At 44.4% G+C, this 17,681-nt stretch overlaps 1 protein-coding gene across 2 annotated transcripts in view; it reads left to right on the top strand.

The window, feature by feature from the left end:
• Zfat (zinc finger and AT-hook domain containing) overlaps positions 1–17,681 on the top strand; it is a 179,582-nt gene that overhangs the window by 83,471 nt on the left and 78,430 nt on the right. For both annotated transcript variants that reach the window (XM_021216301.2, XM_029548215.1), the window contains exons 8-10: positions 7,131–7,218; positions 8,396–8,545; positions 11,235–11,408. In XM_021216301.2, coding sequence (XP_021071960.1) covers positions 7,131–7,218; positions 8,396–8,545; positions 11,235–11,408 — 412 coding nt within the window. The remainder of the gene's footprint in view (positions 1–7,130; positions 7,219–8,395; positions 8,546–11,234; positions 11,409–17,681) is intronic.

The following is a 17,681-nucleotide window of genomic DNA, read 5'->3' as shown; positions in this document are numbered from 1 at the left end:
TGGTATGAGAAATGTAACTACTCTGTGCCACAGTGTACTTGAGAGGTGAGGATGAGGTGAAGGAGGACATTAAGTGCCTGGTGTGGACTATGGTTTTGAAGCTCACTGCTCTGGACTTAGAGCTTCTGAACTCAGGTAAAATGGGTGACAGGAACTAAGCCATTGTTCACTGAAAAACTGAGTGTGCAGTCTAGTTTGCCTCTTGTTCCACATGCAGAACTTGCCTGTTAGTTGTGAATGTCCTGGAGTTGCTGGTCTAGCCTAGTTGTTTTCTTCCTCAGATGCCAATGCTCAGTCTCTTGACTACATCCCACAGTGCTGGGCTCATCAGGGAGCATCAGGAGTATGCGGCTGATGTCTTCAGTCTTGACTTTGTGTGCTTTGCTTCTTTCTTACAAACAGCTGTTGTAGATGCTATCCCCTGAGGGTGACAGCACATTCATCAGAACAGCTGTGCTCACTGCAGTGGCCCTCTGAGATCAGTGACATTGACTGTTGATGTTCTCTTATAGAAACGGGCACCGAGAGGGTCATTGGACCCTCACCTGGTCACAGTTGCTGTCTCCAGTACTCTGCAGCTAGCTGTATAATTCCACATATCTTTGAGATCTTTGAGGATGCTGGAGTGTGTAGATTGTGTGTGTGTGGGGGGGGTGGGGGTTGACCAAATGCTTGGAACTCCATCTGTTCAGCTAGCTGTCACTGGTTCTGAGGTAAGACTTTTCTCCTCCGGGGTAACCCCTCTCCCACCTGTGTTGGATAAATAAGTCCAACAGACTCCTTGGTTCTTCAGGTTAGTCTCTGGCTGACATGCACTTTTCTCGGTCGTTAGATCCCTGTGAGGAATGGGTAAGCGTTTGTCTGCGTCTCCCCAGGGAATGTCACACGGCACTTTTCCACTTTCATGGTGATGAATGTGGTTGCAACTTCTTTCCAAGCACTGATCTCACCTCTCTCTCCTCTAGCAACATGGAAGAGGCTCTGGGGAGACCGAGCTGGGGGCAGAAAGCTGGTGGCTTGATCTTGTAGTCACTTCCTTGTGTTTTTACTTAATTCCCAAGTCCTCCTTGGTTGTTGGGAATCATTTCCTCGACTATGAAGAGTCTGGTGTCTAAGTCTCTGTCATGCAAACCTTGGTCTGTGGCTATGACATGAGTGAGGGCTGGCAGATTGCATCCCATGGCCTTATCATAGTCCAGGGCTGTTCACTGGCTGCTGGCGGGTCAACAGTGTTAGTGATGAAGCTCTTGGACACTTGTACATCTTCTGAAGGAGTGTGGCAGAGGAGGACTATGGCCCAGGTAGGGAGAGGAGACAGTACTTCTGTGTTACTGTGGCAGCCATTCTGAAAGCTGCATGAGTTAATAATGTCTGCACATTGCTCCTAGAGAAATATAGCATCCTGATGCAAGGAGTGTGGCTCAGTTAATGTCACAAGAGATACTGTCTTGCTTCTCATCAGTTCTCACATTTTCTTAGAAGATCTTAGGGTCTCATTTCTATTTTTGCCCTCATTGGTATTTGTAATTCTTCCCATTGAGATAAATTGTTTTTGAAAACAGCTCCTCACTCTGTAGCCCAGGTTGGCCTAAATTCATAGTATTCCTCTGGCCTCAGCCTCCCAAAATCTGGGACTGTAGTGTGAAGCCACCTTGCCCAGCTCAACTGAAGAACTCTTTATTTATTTATTTTTTTGTTTGGTTAGTTTGTTTGTTTTTAACTTTTCTTCTTCTCTCATACATTACATCCAGATATCAGTTTTCCCTGCCTCCACTCTTCCTCCCCCTTACCCCCACCCAGCCTCCCCTCTTTGTAGATCAACCACTCTTTTGTTTCCCTTAAAAATATTGGGCCTCCCAGGGATAACCACCCACGTGGCTTAACAAGATACAGTAAGACGGGGGACTAATAACCGAGGCACTCTTAAAGGGACATAACTTGCTGCTTCCGAAGTGGGAGGCTTTGGCCTCTGCATGCGAGCAAGGGGACTTCAGATACAAGGAAGACTGTCCCTTCATGCAAGGAGCACTCTGCTTTCTGTGGATGAATAGATCACCAGTAGGAGGAGAAGACTAGCAGGTCAACACACTGCCCTCCCCAGACAGTGTGAGAAGTCGTGGAGTGTGACTGTGAGGTTGAGGATATTTGGGACAAGAAAGGGGGAGGGGGAAATGACCATTCAAATGGTGGCAAAGACTTCTGAGAATACTTTGATTTCCTGCCTGAACATTTGTTCCTGAAGTGGGGGACTGTATTTGCCTTTGCAGTGAAGAGGACTTCTTTGAAAACTTGCAGCTTTTGAGTCTGTGTGACATTTGTCTTTTGAGTCTGCTGTAATTTATTTCTGTCCTGTGGCTGAAGATACCACACAGGGACAAATCTCATGTAGACACTGTTGACCTGATAATGAAGGTGTTAGCTCTAAAATACTTCACATCTGTGAGGAAGGTTGCTTTTAAGCTGTTCTATTGACTTGTGACGTGCATAAGGTATAATTTATTCTTTTACAATGTGAAGTTTTGTAGAATGTAGTCTACACATGATTATGTAGCCATCAGCAACTTTAGAAAAAGCATCTGTTGTTCCGTGGGAAGGCTTTTCTATCTGCTGTCACCACTCCCTTCCCTATCGCTAGACACTTCATATGTCCATGAACATTTTACATAAAAGGATGACAAAATGTGTGTGCCTAGTGTCCTTCTTTATTTATGTGACAGCGGGCTTCATGTTCTGCTCCGTTTTATAGCTGGGCAGGGCTCCCTTGTGTGGGGTTTCCCTCACTCTGAGTTGCTGAGCATTTGAAGTCCAGTTTTAGTGGTGAGCACAGCAGGATGGAGCTGCTTCATAGCACTTGAGCTAACTCTTGGTGAAATCGGTACAGTAACACAGGCATCTTAACTTTCAGAAATTAAGTGTTAATCATCCCTTTAAAAGGTTTTCAAAACTTGGAGGCATCTAAGGAGATGCTGCCCATACTTTCCACTGCCAAGCCTTCCATCCATGTTTAGTGACTTATCCTCCCCAGCTACCTGTCTTTACCGTTGCTGACACACTCACATCATCGCTACCAAGGGGATCGCTACCACACTGGGGATGTGGAGCTAGGACAGAGTCCCAGCACTCTGAGACCTCCTTCTGACTGTATGTCATTCAGAGTTCCAGGGAGACTGGGTGAACTTGCTGGTGATGTAGAAACATCTTACATTACTGTGGTCCAACTGAGTTTTCCAGTCACATCAGCATCTACTGGGTCAGGCAATGATACTGCTCTTACTAGGCAACCATGGGAAACCTTCTCCTGGGGCTTGGTCTTCTTATATGTACTCTTGAAGAGGGTATCAGATGTGTTATAATGTTGGCCAAGGTTTCACTTTTGTTTTAGTATTCTGCTTTGAACACAGATTCCCATGAAGAACAGAATTTAAAATACTGTCCTCTACCTCCAGATGAGCCTACGTATCTTGACGTACTCTGGTTGTATTATCATGCCGAGGTAATCGAGCAAATTGCTAGTTTCTGTGACCTTCATCGTATTTCACAGCTAAGAACACATCTAACAATCAAGAAGAGTGGGAAGAATGTACTTTCTTCTCACTGCCACTTCCTTCTCGTTACTAAGGACATGGCACCAGGCTGTTTAGGGAGTGAGGGAGTGCAGTCATCACTCCATGGGAACTGGTCCAGGTCATAGGACATTTTGAGGATGCTTGGTATTCTCATGTAAAATGGTATACATCTTTGTGCTCTTCTTGTTACTGTGATAAAACACTAACAAAAACAACTGTAAAATTATTAAAACTTTGTGAAAAGAGGACTTGGGGAAACACGATTTTAGTTGACTGCAAGGGAATTTGGGTTCTGGTGCTCATCCGATTTCCATGTTGGTCTTGATGATTTTTGTGCAAATCACATAGGCTCTTTGAGCCTCTGTTATCTCCCCTGTAAATTGGAGACAGAGTACTTCCCTCATCTCTTGAGGCCAGTGAAGGGGCACGATCCCCAGATCATGATCCATTAGAGGGTAGTACAAACATTGACTGGGTCATGCCTGGCTTTCAAAAGTGAGATCTAGTAGACTAAGGTAGAGGTTACCCTCTGCTCCCCCCCCCCCCCCCACACACACACACAGGGCAAGGATCACTTCCAGAGGTTTAGTGTTTGAATGTCAGTGAGTATTAGTATTGTGGGGTGCAGTGGGGAGTGAAGGGAGCAGAAGCTGTTAAGTGGCTGGGTTCCTGGGTCCCTATTAAATAAGTGTGTATGCTCTTGACCTAAGTGATTTAATTGGTAATCTCCTTGAACCTTAGTGTCACTGTTGCACTTGTTAGGAATGAGACTCCTGGCCTCCCGCTGTGGGCTCTGGGAATCTGTCACTCAAAGAAGATCCCCTGATTCTCTTTTGTATTCTTCTCCAGAGGCCTCAGAGGGGCCTACTGGGAAGCTGCATCCCAAGCCTGAGTGTTGGTTATAATGTTTTGAAGGGGCATACCCTTGCCCTTCAACCTCTCTTAGTCCATGTCCTGGAATGGGGTAATTAGTGTCCACATCCAAGACTGCCCTGGGAACATAGCATGGTAATGTTGAGAAGGACTCAGCATGGTCTCATGCACATTACCAGGGATGCTCTGGTAACTGTATCTTTACCACTAGCCCATCCTCCTCATCCCTTTAGTGAGGGTACTAGCAGTGAGAGTCGTGGTATATTCATCTAGCATCCAGTGGGTTCTCAGTAAGTGCTCAGAATATTTGGCCCTGATCCTTGAGATGCACACAGATTTGTTTTGTTTGGTACTTGCTAAATAAGTACTTCTTGGAGAAGCTAAAATTATAAGTTGCCTAAAAGCACAGAGAAATTAAAAGAAGCTACTTTCCATATCTTCCCAGGCATAAATGGGTATACCTGGTCAGAGCATATTCCTGTGAACAGAGGAAAAACACAGTAACTGAAATGTGGTTGTATGACTGTGATTACGTGTCACAAACCTCGCTTGATTCTGCATTGCTCCTCAGGCTCTCCAAGCTTCCCCTGTGGAGAGCATCTTTCTCGGGCTCTGGGAAAACAGAAATGTCTTTGGCAGATGGAAAGCTTTTTCTCTGCAGTCCTAAATCCAGCACATTCTGGTATTGTCTTCCAATCTGTTGTAACGCAAGTGTCCCCTTCCTACTTCTTGCTGTGGTTTTTGCATCCCTGCATGGATGAGTGGGCTCTCTGTGTTATCTTCAGATAACTTACAAGTCACAGATCTGCTTCCTTTGTTTCCAGCACAGATTCTGGCACATAACCAGGACTGTGGCTGTGACCCATTCCTGAAAAATTAGTCAGAGTGAGTGCCAACTTTTAGGGGTTGATGTCTGTTTTATAGTGGGATATAAGAGTATGTCTCTCACTTAGTAGAGGAATTCATTTTGATCTTCTCTAGCCTGTGTGGGCCTTAGCACTTTCCACTTCTTTGGAGGCCAGTATTATCTGCCAGTGATGCACAGGTCCGATGAGGTCACCTGCCTGATAAGCTAGGCTCCGAGCCTCAGCCAAGGGCCTCTCCTGCATCTCCTGCCATGGCTGCAGTCTCATGCTGACACCCACTTCTTTCTAGGACACAAATGGCTTTGAAGGCATCTCTGTTGGAGCAAACAGACTCCAAAGGCTGGGCTCTTAGCCTCCCTGTGGTTAGCTTTCTTGTGTTCCCTGCCTTTGCCAGGGGCTCTTTTAGCTTTAGTCCTTTTTAAGTTTGCTGAGTGTGTTTTTGGTGTTTGGGTTTCATCTGCAGCAAGACACCGAGGTTTTGAAAAAGAAGTAAATGAATCCTAAGAGTCTACCCTTCTCCCAGCCCCCTCTCCCACTCTCTGTTTCCTGACAATCTTCAAAGACATCAAGAAATGGGGCCCCTGATAAGCTCTAAGATAAATTGCTTTCAGACTATCAGGGATTAAAAGAAGAAAAATCAAACAGCAAGGACTCAGGGGAGATCAGTGTAAACTCCTTCAAAGCCCTTCTGAATGCTTCCATCAGCTCTGATGACAAGGGCGGCTAGGACGGAGGTGGGAGGGCGCTGCCAGAATGCCAGAGGGATCTCATGAATTTCTCTAATATGGCAATGTGAACCCAGTGTCAAGGACAGTAGAGGGGTAACAGGAGCACATTGAGAAACCCCAAGGCCATGTTGTCGTGGTAAGTCAGTGACACTGGCTGGCCATACAGCTCATCAGCTCATAGCAACATCTTACGTGTGTGTGTGTGTGTGTGTGTGTGTGTGTGTGTGTGTGTGTGATAGTAGAAAGCTTTATCTTTTATTATATATTTTGATCTTACTCACCTCAGACTCTTGTCTCCCAAACTCCTTCCAGATTTCCTCCCCACCTCCTAATGAAGCCATCAACTTTAAATAGCTCATCAGTTAGGGTCAGGGCCTCCTGCATTCATTTTCACCCCCCGCTCCTTCCTAGAATGTTGACTGGCTTGGTCTTGTGTTCATTTCTCTAGGCCTCTTGCTCTGAATCTATAATGTAAACATGAATAATAATTTTTTTAATGGGTACATGAGTGAATCTCAGTCATATGTAAAAGCTCAGGACGAGCTGTATTTTGAGTGGTGAGGAAATCATATCCTTTTGGGTCATCAAGCAGCCCTGGAATATGTGTTAGAGCTTCTTGGCTGTCCTGTCTATCTTCTTAGAGTTTTCACATCAAAGTCTTCCACAGGCTGTGTAGGGCTGGGTGGCTATATATTATTATATATTATTGCTGGGAAGGATGTGTTGAATGTCTCGTTTTGATGAAGCTTTTGCTTTTGGTTGTTGAGAGACAGTAGTATTGATGATGATTGTGATAATGTCTGTGATGATGGTTGTGTTGACAGTGTTAATACTGGAGGAAATCATGTTGATGATGGTCATGGTGGTGGTGTCTGTCATGGTGGTGGTGGTTTTGGTGATGGTGTTGGATAATGGTGATGAGGGTGGTAGTAGTGGTGATAGTGTTTGATGATAGTGGTAATGGTGTGTGTTTGGTAGTGGTGGTGATGATGATTGTGTTTGGCAATGATGATAGTGATGATAAAAGTTATTTTTCTACCGAACCTAGACTTATGATAGTTAATTGTCCTTTCTTTTTCTTTTCTTTTTCTATTAAGGACAAAAGGAGTTATTCTTGTCCTGTGTGTGAAAAATCTTTTTCAGAAGACCGATTGATAAAGTCACATATCAAGACTAATCATCCAGGTAAGCTTATGAATTTAAATAAAAGATTAATTTTTAAATAATTATGTTTATTTTAAAACATAATACTGTGATAAGCGGTACCAGCTTAGAATGAAGAGGGAGACTTGAGTGAATTCATTATTTGAAATGTTCTTGCCTTCAGAAGCCCTGAAGGTGGGTCTTCTTGTCAGACTCCATTGTTATATTAAGTAGAGCAGGCAGAGTGGACCTGGGTTCTCAGTGTTGCTTAAATAAGTAGTAAGCAAAATCTACCTCCTTCTCCATCCCTGTCTCTTCTTGTTGACAAATTTGTGCATGCCCTTGATAGAGGAGAATGGACTAGTCTGTGAAGAGCGAAGGGCCCTGAAGGTTTGACCTGGGGACACGGTGAGCCTTCAACCTTTGTCAGTGTGGGAGCTCATGGCTTATGTCGTTTGTTCTGTGTCACTCCGGTGTGAGCTGACAATATCCTTTAAGAGCACTGACCTTTGATCATGAATACAGAATTACACAAGGAGCCCCGTGCGTCCAGTCTCAGCTTCCACATGCTGCTTCTACATTTTCCAGGCCCTTTGCAGGTATCCACCCAGGGACTTTTTTCCTAGAGTATTTTAAAGTTTATCTCACTTAATTTTCCTATGAAAGACTTTACAGGTTATCTCAATAAATAATGGTTTTGCTTAGCATGACCTCTGTGTGACCTATAAAAAGCAGCACTAACCATGATTCTTACTGCATCCTAGTATATTATGTATGGCCTTTTAAAGTATCCCGGGTTGATATGAGATTTTTTTGTACAGTTTGTTTGAATCAAGCTGCAGTATTTTAGTGTTTAGTACTTTATGCTACTTACATTCCTTGTATTCTGTAGAGTCCTCAGTCTGCTGTCTGTTTTCCACACTAGTGACTTCTGGGAGAAACTAAGTTACTTTTCCTATGAAAAGCCTGTGTTGATTTGTCTGGTCATTGCCTTGCAGTGTTTTCTCTGTTCTTCATACTGAAGGTTAACAGGTTCTTAGATCACGGCTTGATCAAATTCAAGTTTAGCTTTTTCAGTAAAAACATTGTCTCACAACACCAAGGAGGTACTTGATGGACATTTCTTAGGTATGCAGCTGCTCCACTGAAGTTTATTTACCTCTCACCTGAAGAGCAAAGTGCCTCGTACCCTCTGATTACCATCCTGCTTTTCTGACAGAGGTCTCCATGAATACCATTTCTGAGGTTCTTGGGAGAAGAGTCCAGCTCAAAGGGCTAATTGGAAAGCGAGCCATGAAGTGTCCATATTGTGATTTCTATTTCATGAAGAATGGCTCAGACCTTCAGCGCCACATCTGGGCTCATGAGGGTGAGTTGTCTTTCCATCTGGAACATCTATTTAATTTTGTTCTGTCTGCATTATTTTGGGATTACATAAAGAGGAAATTTGCCTTTACGTACCCTGCTGTTGGGATTTCTTTAGCATGTAGATATATGACTCCAGCCAATGGAGATCAGAGATTAAGATCGTGATTTTAATTGCAGTTGCAGTCATGGTTAATAGAGGTGTTTTCCACCTTCAAGGTCTGGGTATAACTGTAGTGAATTAGATCACTGTCCTTTGCTTACTGGTTAAATAGTGTCCCGAGAACAGGAAAGCCCATATGTTCTCTGGGCTGTTGCAGTGCCCACTACTCTGCTATGTGTGTAACAGGCATTGAAGCACAATAGAACTATGAAGGATTTGCAGTAAAATTGGCTGCGGGAGGCTTGACATTTTGGCAATGTGGAGCATTACTGTTTATACTACAGAGGATTGGAAAGTGGAAGGGGAGATTAGAAAGGTCCAGAGAAGCACAGGGGCTGCTGTGCTTCGGGGGCTAGACCAGGAATGGAAGTGTTGGACAGCCACTTGCCAAGATTCTGACAGGAGTCAAGAGTCTTCTGTCATCCACCTCATTCTTTGCCACTAGAGGAGAATGTTGCCCTCCTCAAAATGAGGAAGGTGCAAGTGGCAAAGTGCCCTGCTAGTCCTGTGTAATAGTTCCTTCCTGCTTGTCTGGAGCTTGACCACTATAGGCAGGACCATAAGGTCAGAGGAAGACAGATGGCCAAGTATTTTGCATTATAAACTATCAGTGGCAGGGCCCAAGGGAGGAACTGATGGGCAGAGTCAGTGAAGAGAGAAGGCAGTGGAACTGAGGTACAGTGCTGAGGCTGCAAGGCGCTTTCTTGTGTGCCAGCACTTACTAAGCACTGTGGGCCCAGGCAGTGTACTTTTGGCTTGCTCGTGATACGATAGTGCATTCAGGGAGTTGCAAGCCAGGTTAGTTTTACCAGTAAGGAACAAGAGGCACAGAACGTTAAGAAATGCTCATATTGCACAGCCACCAAGTAGTGGGAACTGGGATTTGGACCCATGCTACATGATTCTAAAGCCCTGCTCTTTACATCTTTACTGACTCGCACTAAGAGAAAGTGATACCTCCTGTGTGGAGGCAAGAAAGGAGGAGTGACAGCGGTGGCGAGATGAATATCTATATGTTATTTTCTGAGGGCAGTGAAGGAGTTTTCTCAGTATAGAAGGAGGCAGAAGCCTTTGCATGGAGATTGGTTTAGAATGGTGCTCATGGGAATCATCTGGGGGTGGTCAGAGACAGAACCAAGAACCTGACACTGATGGAAATCCAGGGAGATGGCAGCCTGAGGATTATAAATCTGTTCCCCTGGGTGATAATGCTTGCATGGCAGACAGAGGTCTGGAGTGGGAGAGTGTGGCGCAGTCTTCCCTCTCTATGTATGCGATGCAGGATGGGACAAATAGTCCATCTTCTGGTCACTTACCCATGAAACACAATTATAAACTGCCTTGAGATTTGCTGTAGGCATCAGTGAGATGGTCTCCTACATTCCTCAGAAAAAGACTCTGTGTGTGTCCAGGCTTAATGTATAGCCAACACTATGCATTCAAAGGACACGGGTGTCAGTATTCCATATTGAGCTTTTGGAAGAAATCTCTTAATTTGAAAACCTTCTGAATTCTGATAAAGGTTTAGGAAACGAAAGGCTGCTGTTTTATGATGGTGTGTTCATGGCCTGCTCTTTTTCACTTGTCTATGAATTTCTTTATAATGATGGAACTATAAAGGATAAAGAAAAGCCTACTTACCCATATTAAAGTATTTGGGAGTCTTTGGAGCTAATCACTGCAATTGCACTGTAAGTATTCTTTCTCCCAGCTCACTCCCAAAATAAAACATGCAACAAGAGCAGCAGTAGGCAAATGCAAAAGATAAGCATGAAGACTAACAAGAAAGGGCAACCTAAGATAAGTCCTGGGGAATGTCCATAGTCATAGGTATTGATCACACTTGAGGAACTTCATTCACATGGCGGGCAGGTGCTCAAAGATTCTTACAGTTCAAAGAGGTCAAGAAATGCATTTGAGATGAACCACGACAGCGGTTCTCACACTGGCGGGGTGGGTGAAAGCGAGACAAATGGAGTAGGCACAATAGCTGTGTGAGTCATGCAGAACGTCCAGTGTTGTGTGACTCTGTTTATGTTATGAATGGGAATATTCTTCCAGACTTGACCTGAGTGCCTGATCCCATTGACTTTTGCAAAGAATGACGTGGCCTATAATTTTATTTATTTAGCTGAACTCAGTTCAGTTGGATTTAATGACTGCTTTGTAAGTTGAGCAGGGTGTCTGTCTTCAGGGAGTTACCAGACTGTAGGGAGAGCAGAGGTGATCAACTCACTGTGATATGCAAGAACATTTCGGCAGGAGGGAGCTGTAGGATTACAGAATGTTGATAGGCCACTAGAAATGTCAGAAAGCACAGGCTTGGGAACCTTGACTTCTGCGGTATTTCTGTAAGGTGGAGCAAGATGAGGTAGACCAGATGTGGGGTGTGTGGACGTGCCTGGGAGTAAGCAAGTGTACTGCTCTGTTCAGTTGGATGTTTTATATGATGTGAACTGTTCCTCGGAATCCCCACCCATGTGTGCACAGACAACATGTAAATGCACAGCTATCCATTTCTCCTTGGTAGGTGTGAAGCCCTTCAAGTGTTCTCTGTGTGAATATGCAACTCGGAGCAAGAGCAACCTCAAAGCTCATATGAATCGTCACAGCACTGAGAAGACCCACCTCTGTGACATGTGTGGCAAGAAATTCAAATCCAAAGGGACACTGAAAAGCCATAAGCTCCTTCACACGTCTGATGGTGAGTTCCTAAGCCCCAGTGGCCTAGGCGTAAGTGCACGGCTAGAAGCTGGCATACCAAGGCCGACAGAGACTGTCCAATCCCATGTAGCAGGAAAGCAAGCACTAGACTTCGTAGGATGTATACTCTCTGAAAGAGCACATGGTCCTATCGTGTCTTTCTAACGTCTGACCAGGGCTAAGCAGTGTCTCTCTTCAACATGCTCTGCATAAACCCTTGTGGGGTATGTGCGCATGTGTCATAAGCAGGGAGAGGTAGACTGCTGGAGGAAGTAAGATGCTAATGTTTGGTTCTGGAAGTTTCTATCCTCTTTAGCCTTCCATCTCACGTTGAGCCTGATTGTAAGGATAGCTGTGCTGGCACCTGGCCTGATTTTTTTGAGTTGATGTTTTTACTTCAAAACTACCTCAGGGTTTTTATTGATAGGGCTCAGCCTAAAATATCATCAGTATGAATTCCTGTGGTCTTGAGCTGTGAAGGTGGGTTCTAGGCACAGCAAGGCCATACGGATCAGTTTCTGTTTCTAGGTGGGATAATACAAGAGCAGGTATGCATTTGAAGGTAAGTGTCTGGATATGGAGAGCTCAAGGCACAGAGAATCCATATCACTTTCTGGTATGGGCTTCACAGAGGAAAGACATTGAGAAACACAGGCAGCCAAACTATACTAGATCTTAGCAAGTTTTGATTTAATTAGAAACCTCAGTTGGTGGGAGTTACTTGTGACTGCTCCATGTTACAAGGTTAATAAAATTTCTTGATATATGTCTATTGCAGTGTAATTAGACATAAGAATTAGGGTTTACTGAACAGATTAAAGTAAGTCCCATGCTGATTCTAATTCTGGAGCTTAGGAGATGATGTGTCTGTCATATCTGGCCTCTGTTGGGTATATGTCCAGGGAGTAAGCCCTGCTGGGTGAGTGCTAGCTGCTTCCTTGGCAAGAATCAGACTGAGCTTGAGGGCCTTAGTGGGAAAGGCTGAATGCTTGGTCATGATTCATTGGAACTAGAGTCAGGGACTTGGGGGTTGTTGAACCAAGGCCACAGCCATGAACAGTACATGAACAGTACTTTCTTTAAGAAAAAAAAACACTTGCCATAATCAAGATGAAAACCATGCAGGGTTGGGTGTGCTCAGTGGTATAGTACTTGCCTTACATGGGTGAGATTTTAGGTTTAATCACTAAACAGAGAGAGAAACCAAGTAATATAGGCCCTCACATAGCGTTAACAAAAGCTTTAGTGTCGTGTAACTACTTAGGACAGTTTCACTTTCTCAGACAGTGGCCTTGCTGATCTGGCATCACCTGAGTCTTTTTGCAGGAGCTGTGTTCCTGCACTTGGTAGCCTGTTTCTCCCTAAAGCTTGTACTGGTGAATGCCATCAAGCCTCAAAGCCACGGTCATCTCATTGTCTCCTGAGCTGTGGTAGCAGCATTCAAGGAGACTTTGAAAGGGTACAGTGGTCTTAACTTTGACTCTGAAGTCTGAGTCAAGGCCATGGAAAGCCATCTACTCAGACAGACCCTGGATAATGCCTTTGCACGTGGAGGGAAGGGATCATTGAGAGTAGTGTGGTTAAGAAGAAGAATATGGCCTCCCTGCGAGGGAATAACCTGGCAAATATGGTGGAGTCTTTCCCAGCAAAGCTATTCAAACTCACAGTTTCAATTTATTTATTTTTTTCCCAGCATTTTGGGAAACACTGTTATTCTGAAAACTGTAGAGACGAGGCCTTAACATTTTCCTGGTCTCTTAGATGTGGTTTGCAGTGATTCTTGGCAGCTGTGAGGAGGATCAGCTGTGTGTAGAATTCGATGTGCCTGAGGCTTGCTTCTGTGTCCCCAGGCCACTGTGCCTGTCCTCTGTGTTTCCCTTTGACACGTGCCTTGCACCCCTGTTTTTTGAGGGCTGGCTGCTAAGCAGAGTTCTCAGCTTGCCCAGCGAACCTAGCTCCAGTGACTGTCTGCTGCAGCTCTCGTCAGACCACATGCTCTTAAATCCCTTTTTATTTTATTTAAACAGCTTTGAATTTCTCCCCCGGATGCCATATATAAGATACAGACTTTGAAAAGGTTTTATTGCTCTCACTGATTTTTGCAGTGCTCCTGTTGTATCTCATTGGTTTCATAGAGCTCTGTGGACCTCAGTGCATCGCAGGGTTCTGTAAATATTCACCCCGGTTATCATTTGCTTTNANACCTCCTGGTCTCTCTTTATAGACAGAAGTTAAAGAGCTTTGCTCATTTACATTTATCAATATTTTCCTTTATGTGTTTACCCCCTCTGAGTTCTCTGTGGGAAAAGAAACCTCTCTTGTTTCAGAACGAACTCTTTTCCCATAAGTTTTATTTATAGTTTTGTAACATTTATGAAATTTCAGGTTCCTATGATTTGCTTTAGTGTCTGCAGCATGGTAGGAATCTTCATTTTTCACACAGCTGTCTACTGACTCAGCGTATTTATGGAGAAATCAGTCCTTTCCTTCTACGTTTGCTGGGCCAGAATTCCCCAAGATGCTGGATTTTATTCCGAGATTTTGGGTTGTCCCGGTGGCTTTTGTTTTAGGTCATTGCTTTAAAAGATACTGTTTTAATTAATGTAATTTTATCACGTACTGCTCTATTCTATTTTGATTTTGTAGTGAGACTTCTGAAGTCTCACTGGATTGTTCTCTCTTTGGTCCTGGAATGTTAGTCTTGAAAGCATCCTTGCTTCCATCCCTGGCTCTTCCCCACGAGTCTTGTGACCAGCCTGTCATGAGGTGTGACCTAGCTATCACATGTCCTCCTTACTCATTCCCTAGATACGCTAACGAACTCTCAGTCTTTAATCATAGAGGGACTTCATATCTAGCAGTAAACACTGCTTGAAAGTCTACAGTGGTCGTTTGGTCTACAGCATACTATCTTATGAGGAAGAATTGAGTTCTTTGCTTGTGAAGGTACAGAATAGGTAGAGCCGAGAGTCTGGGTTGAATGTTGTCTGCCCGTTCACTGCAGGGTTCCTAGGTCAGATGACTTCCCTGTTTCCATGTCATTGAACTGAGGCTAGTTACCCTGTGTTGTGGAGGACTTCTCTGTGCTCTCAGGAGGCCACCGAGCTCCATATTTTCTGTGGAGGCTTTCCGTGCAGGAATGACCCACTCTGCTACTCAGGTCCCAGCCCTGCTTAACTGCCCATTGCATGAATGCTTGTGGATGCCCCCACTGTTCAACAGCAGCTCCTCCTCCACACACCCTCTTTTCTGTGAGCCATGGAGATAGCCAGATGTTGTAACGAGATAGTAAATATTTTAAGTTTTGTGTTCCGTTTAGTTTTTGCCATATTTTCAGCTTCTGTTCTTGTTCTACCATACCCAATTGAAAACGTAGAAAAACAACTGTTCTTATTAAAGCAGGAAGCAGTGTGGAGTTGGTATGGGCCTTACACTGCTGGCCTCTGCTCCACCTAACTGTAGTGAATGGCTACCTATTTCCAGCTTCTCTGGTGAGAAACCAGGTCAGTTTGGACAGCCTTATTCTCACTCAGAAAAGATCCATTAACACACTGTCATGCTCTCTTCCACGTGAGCTAGAATTCACCCTGTATGTCAGAGCTCACTGTGCCCTTTTTTTTTTGTCTATAACACTGTCCTATCTTACCTGTGTTCATTTTTTTTTTTTTTAAATACAGCATATTTGTTTCATCAGGCGTATGTACAAAGAAAGAACAAATTCAATGATTTTCCTAAAGTGTGCTCCTGGGTGACCCAGCTCTTCTGCTTGGGTCTGACAGGGAGATAGCATCTCGGGCCTTTCACCCAGCTTGCTGCCCTCAGGTGCTCTGAGGGTGACAACTCCATCTCTAGACATTCCCCCAGGCTGTCACCTCTACTCTGCTAGCTTAATCTCTGATGTTCCCTGGGCCCCTGGAAAAGTGTCTGTTGGCCTTATCACCTGGAAATTCTGTCATTCTTTCTGAGGGCTTTGAGAATTCCACTCTCAGCTGGAGCCATTCAGGTCTTGGTGGTCCATGCTTTTGTTCACAGGCCACTGGCCTGAGGTAACTCAGCTCTGTCTGCTGTGCTGGTATCCATCCCTACGTAGGTTGTTACTTTACAGGAAGAGACAGCGTCAGGGTCCTCCCTCTGAGGTGAAAGTGTACTGTGGTCATACTTATTCTCTATAGTTCTGTCCTTGATCATGGTGGCCACCATAACCAGTTACAAAGCAGACTTTTATTTAAAATAGTTTTGGTGACTCTTTAGATCAACCATAAGAAACCCAAGCTTTGTTTGAAAATGCCCTACTAGATCCCAATACCGTGTATGACAATTCAAACCAAAGAGTTTTGGCAATGCTGGGGAATGAATAAGCACTTTGCCTTTGAACATCAACCCCATCCCCTCAGGCAAAATGGTTTTGAAGACTTTTGGAAAGCTAATCAAACTGCGTGCACATACCCAAACCGCCACTGTTCTGTAACTGCGATGACATGAGAGGTAGGACAGAGTTTATACCTGAGCACACCCCATGCTCTGTCACCAGTAATAAATGTTGTTGGACGGCATTCTGACTTTTAGACGCATTTCAGTTTCACAGATAAGATAAGTATGTATCTCAGAACTGATGAAAGAACATAGTTAATATAGATGTTACACGATGTAACGTGAGCATGAGCCCAGGGGAGAGAAATTGACCTTGCCACTCCCGTTTTCTGGGGAATGCAGTGGCCTCCTTGCTGCTGATCCACTTCTGCCCTTTACCCTGGGATCTGTTCTCCTGCCATCAGCCAGTAAACCTATTGCAACAGAGGCTAGATCTGTCGTCATTTTGGGTCCAGAGCCCTACCTCCAATATGACGATGCACATTCTTTTCTATTCTCACCTCGTCTCATCCCATCCCGTCCCGTCCCTTTCCGTTCTTTTTTGTTTGTTTTCTGAAACAGGGTTTCTCTGTGTAGCCCTTGATGTCCTGAGACTCACTCTGTAGACCTGGCTGGCCTTAAACTCAGAAATCTCTCTGCCTCTGCCTCCTGGCCAGTTTTCAAGTTCTTTGTGGGATCTGTGTGGTCAGTGTAGTTCACCCACCTCCTCTCTGCCCTCATCTCTTCTAACCGTCCCTGATCTTATCTGCTGGACACATAGGTAGGTCTCCTTATCCCCATTCTGGAATACTCCCTCTTCCCAACAGAGCCTTTGGTCTTTCCTGAAGAGCATTTCGGAGTGTGTCTTTCTTGGGTCCCATGTTTCTGAAGTCTCCCCAGCTGCCCAGACTTGTCTGCTTCTCATGCCCCTCTCCCTGGCTGTCTTGTCAGGTGTCCCGTCTAGTTGGGTGTTGCTTCTTCTCTGGAGGAGCTCCCCTGGCAGTGACCTCATGCCCTTTGCTCCCGTGACTTCTGTTTCTCTCTAGCCCTGTCTCTCTCTCTGGTACCCTATGATGTTCCCTTGTTTATGGGTTTCCTGTGTCTTCCTCTAGGTCATTAACTCAGCAAGCAGGCATGGAGCATGGTGCATTTGCCTTGTGTATGCAGCTCCAGAACAGCATCTGTGTTTAGGAAATTTTTATAGGGTGCAGAAATGAAAAACAAAATCTAATACCCCTCATATAGAGAGGTTGGGCTGTAGCACCACTTAAAAAATGTCAGGTATTCCCTTATCATTTCATCTCAGATACTGTGTTAAATCGAGTGCTTGTGAACTAGGTATTTTAAAACACAGTTGAGGAGCTCACTATTCAATGAATCTTCTTGGGCACCTCTTAATGAAGTAAAAAGATAGTGACTCATTGCCCTCTCTTGTGCCTGCTTGTGAATCTAATTTTTCACACTTATTGGCTTATTTAAGGTGATATATCCCTGTGTGTTGCATTTCTCTTTCCCACAGGAGCTCATTACAGTATGTTAGAAAGGATAGGCTGAGCTGGGTGAGGGCTTTACTTACAAAGGTTTCCCTGTCAGTATCAAATTGATCTGTTAGGGGCCCGATCAGTCAATGGTATACAAGAACTTAGGGGGAAACCGGAGACCATACACTCCAGCCTTTTACAATGATATTCATGATGTAGAAACTAGAGGTTTCCACTTGATTCGGTGTATCTATGGCTGACAAGGAAGGATGGATCCCATGGTACTTTCCTATTACACAATCAGGTGTGAATCCTTTCATCATGAAACACATGGTTCTTTGAGGTGCTGTACTGATTCCTTGGATCTTTACTTCTTTTGGTTCAACCTCGATGTCTCTATTCAGGAAGAACTTTTCTGGTAAGATTTAAAGCCCTATGTCAAT

Source organism: Mus pahari, chromosome 17, assembly GCF_900095145.1.
Source record: "Mus pahari chromosome 17, PAHARI_EIJ_v1.1, whole genome shotgun sequence".
Classification (NCBI taxonomy): Eukaryota; Metazoa; Chordata; class Mammalia; order Rodentia; family Muridae; genus Mus; species Mus pahari.
Note: the sequence above shows the minus strand (reverse complement) of the source record. Positions and strands in the feature narration are given on the sequence as shown.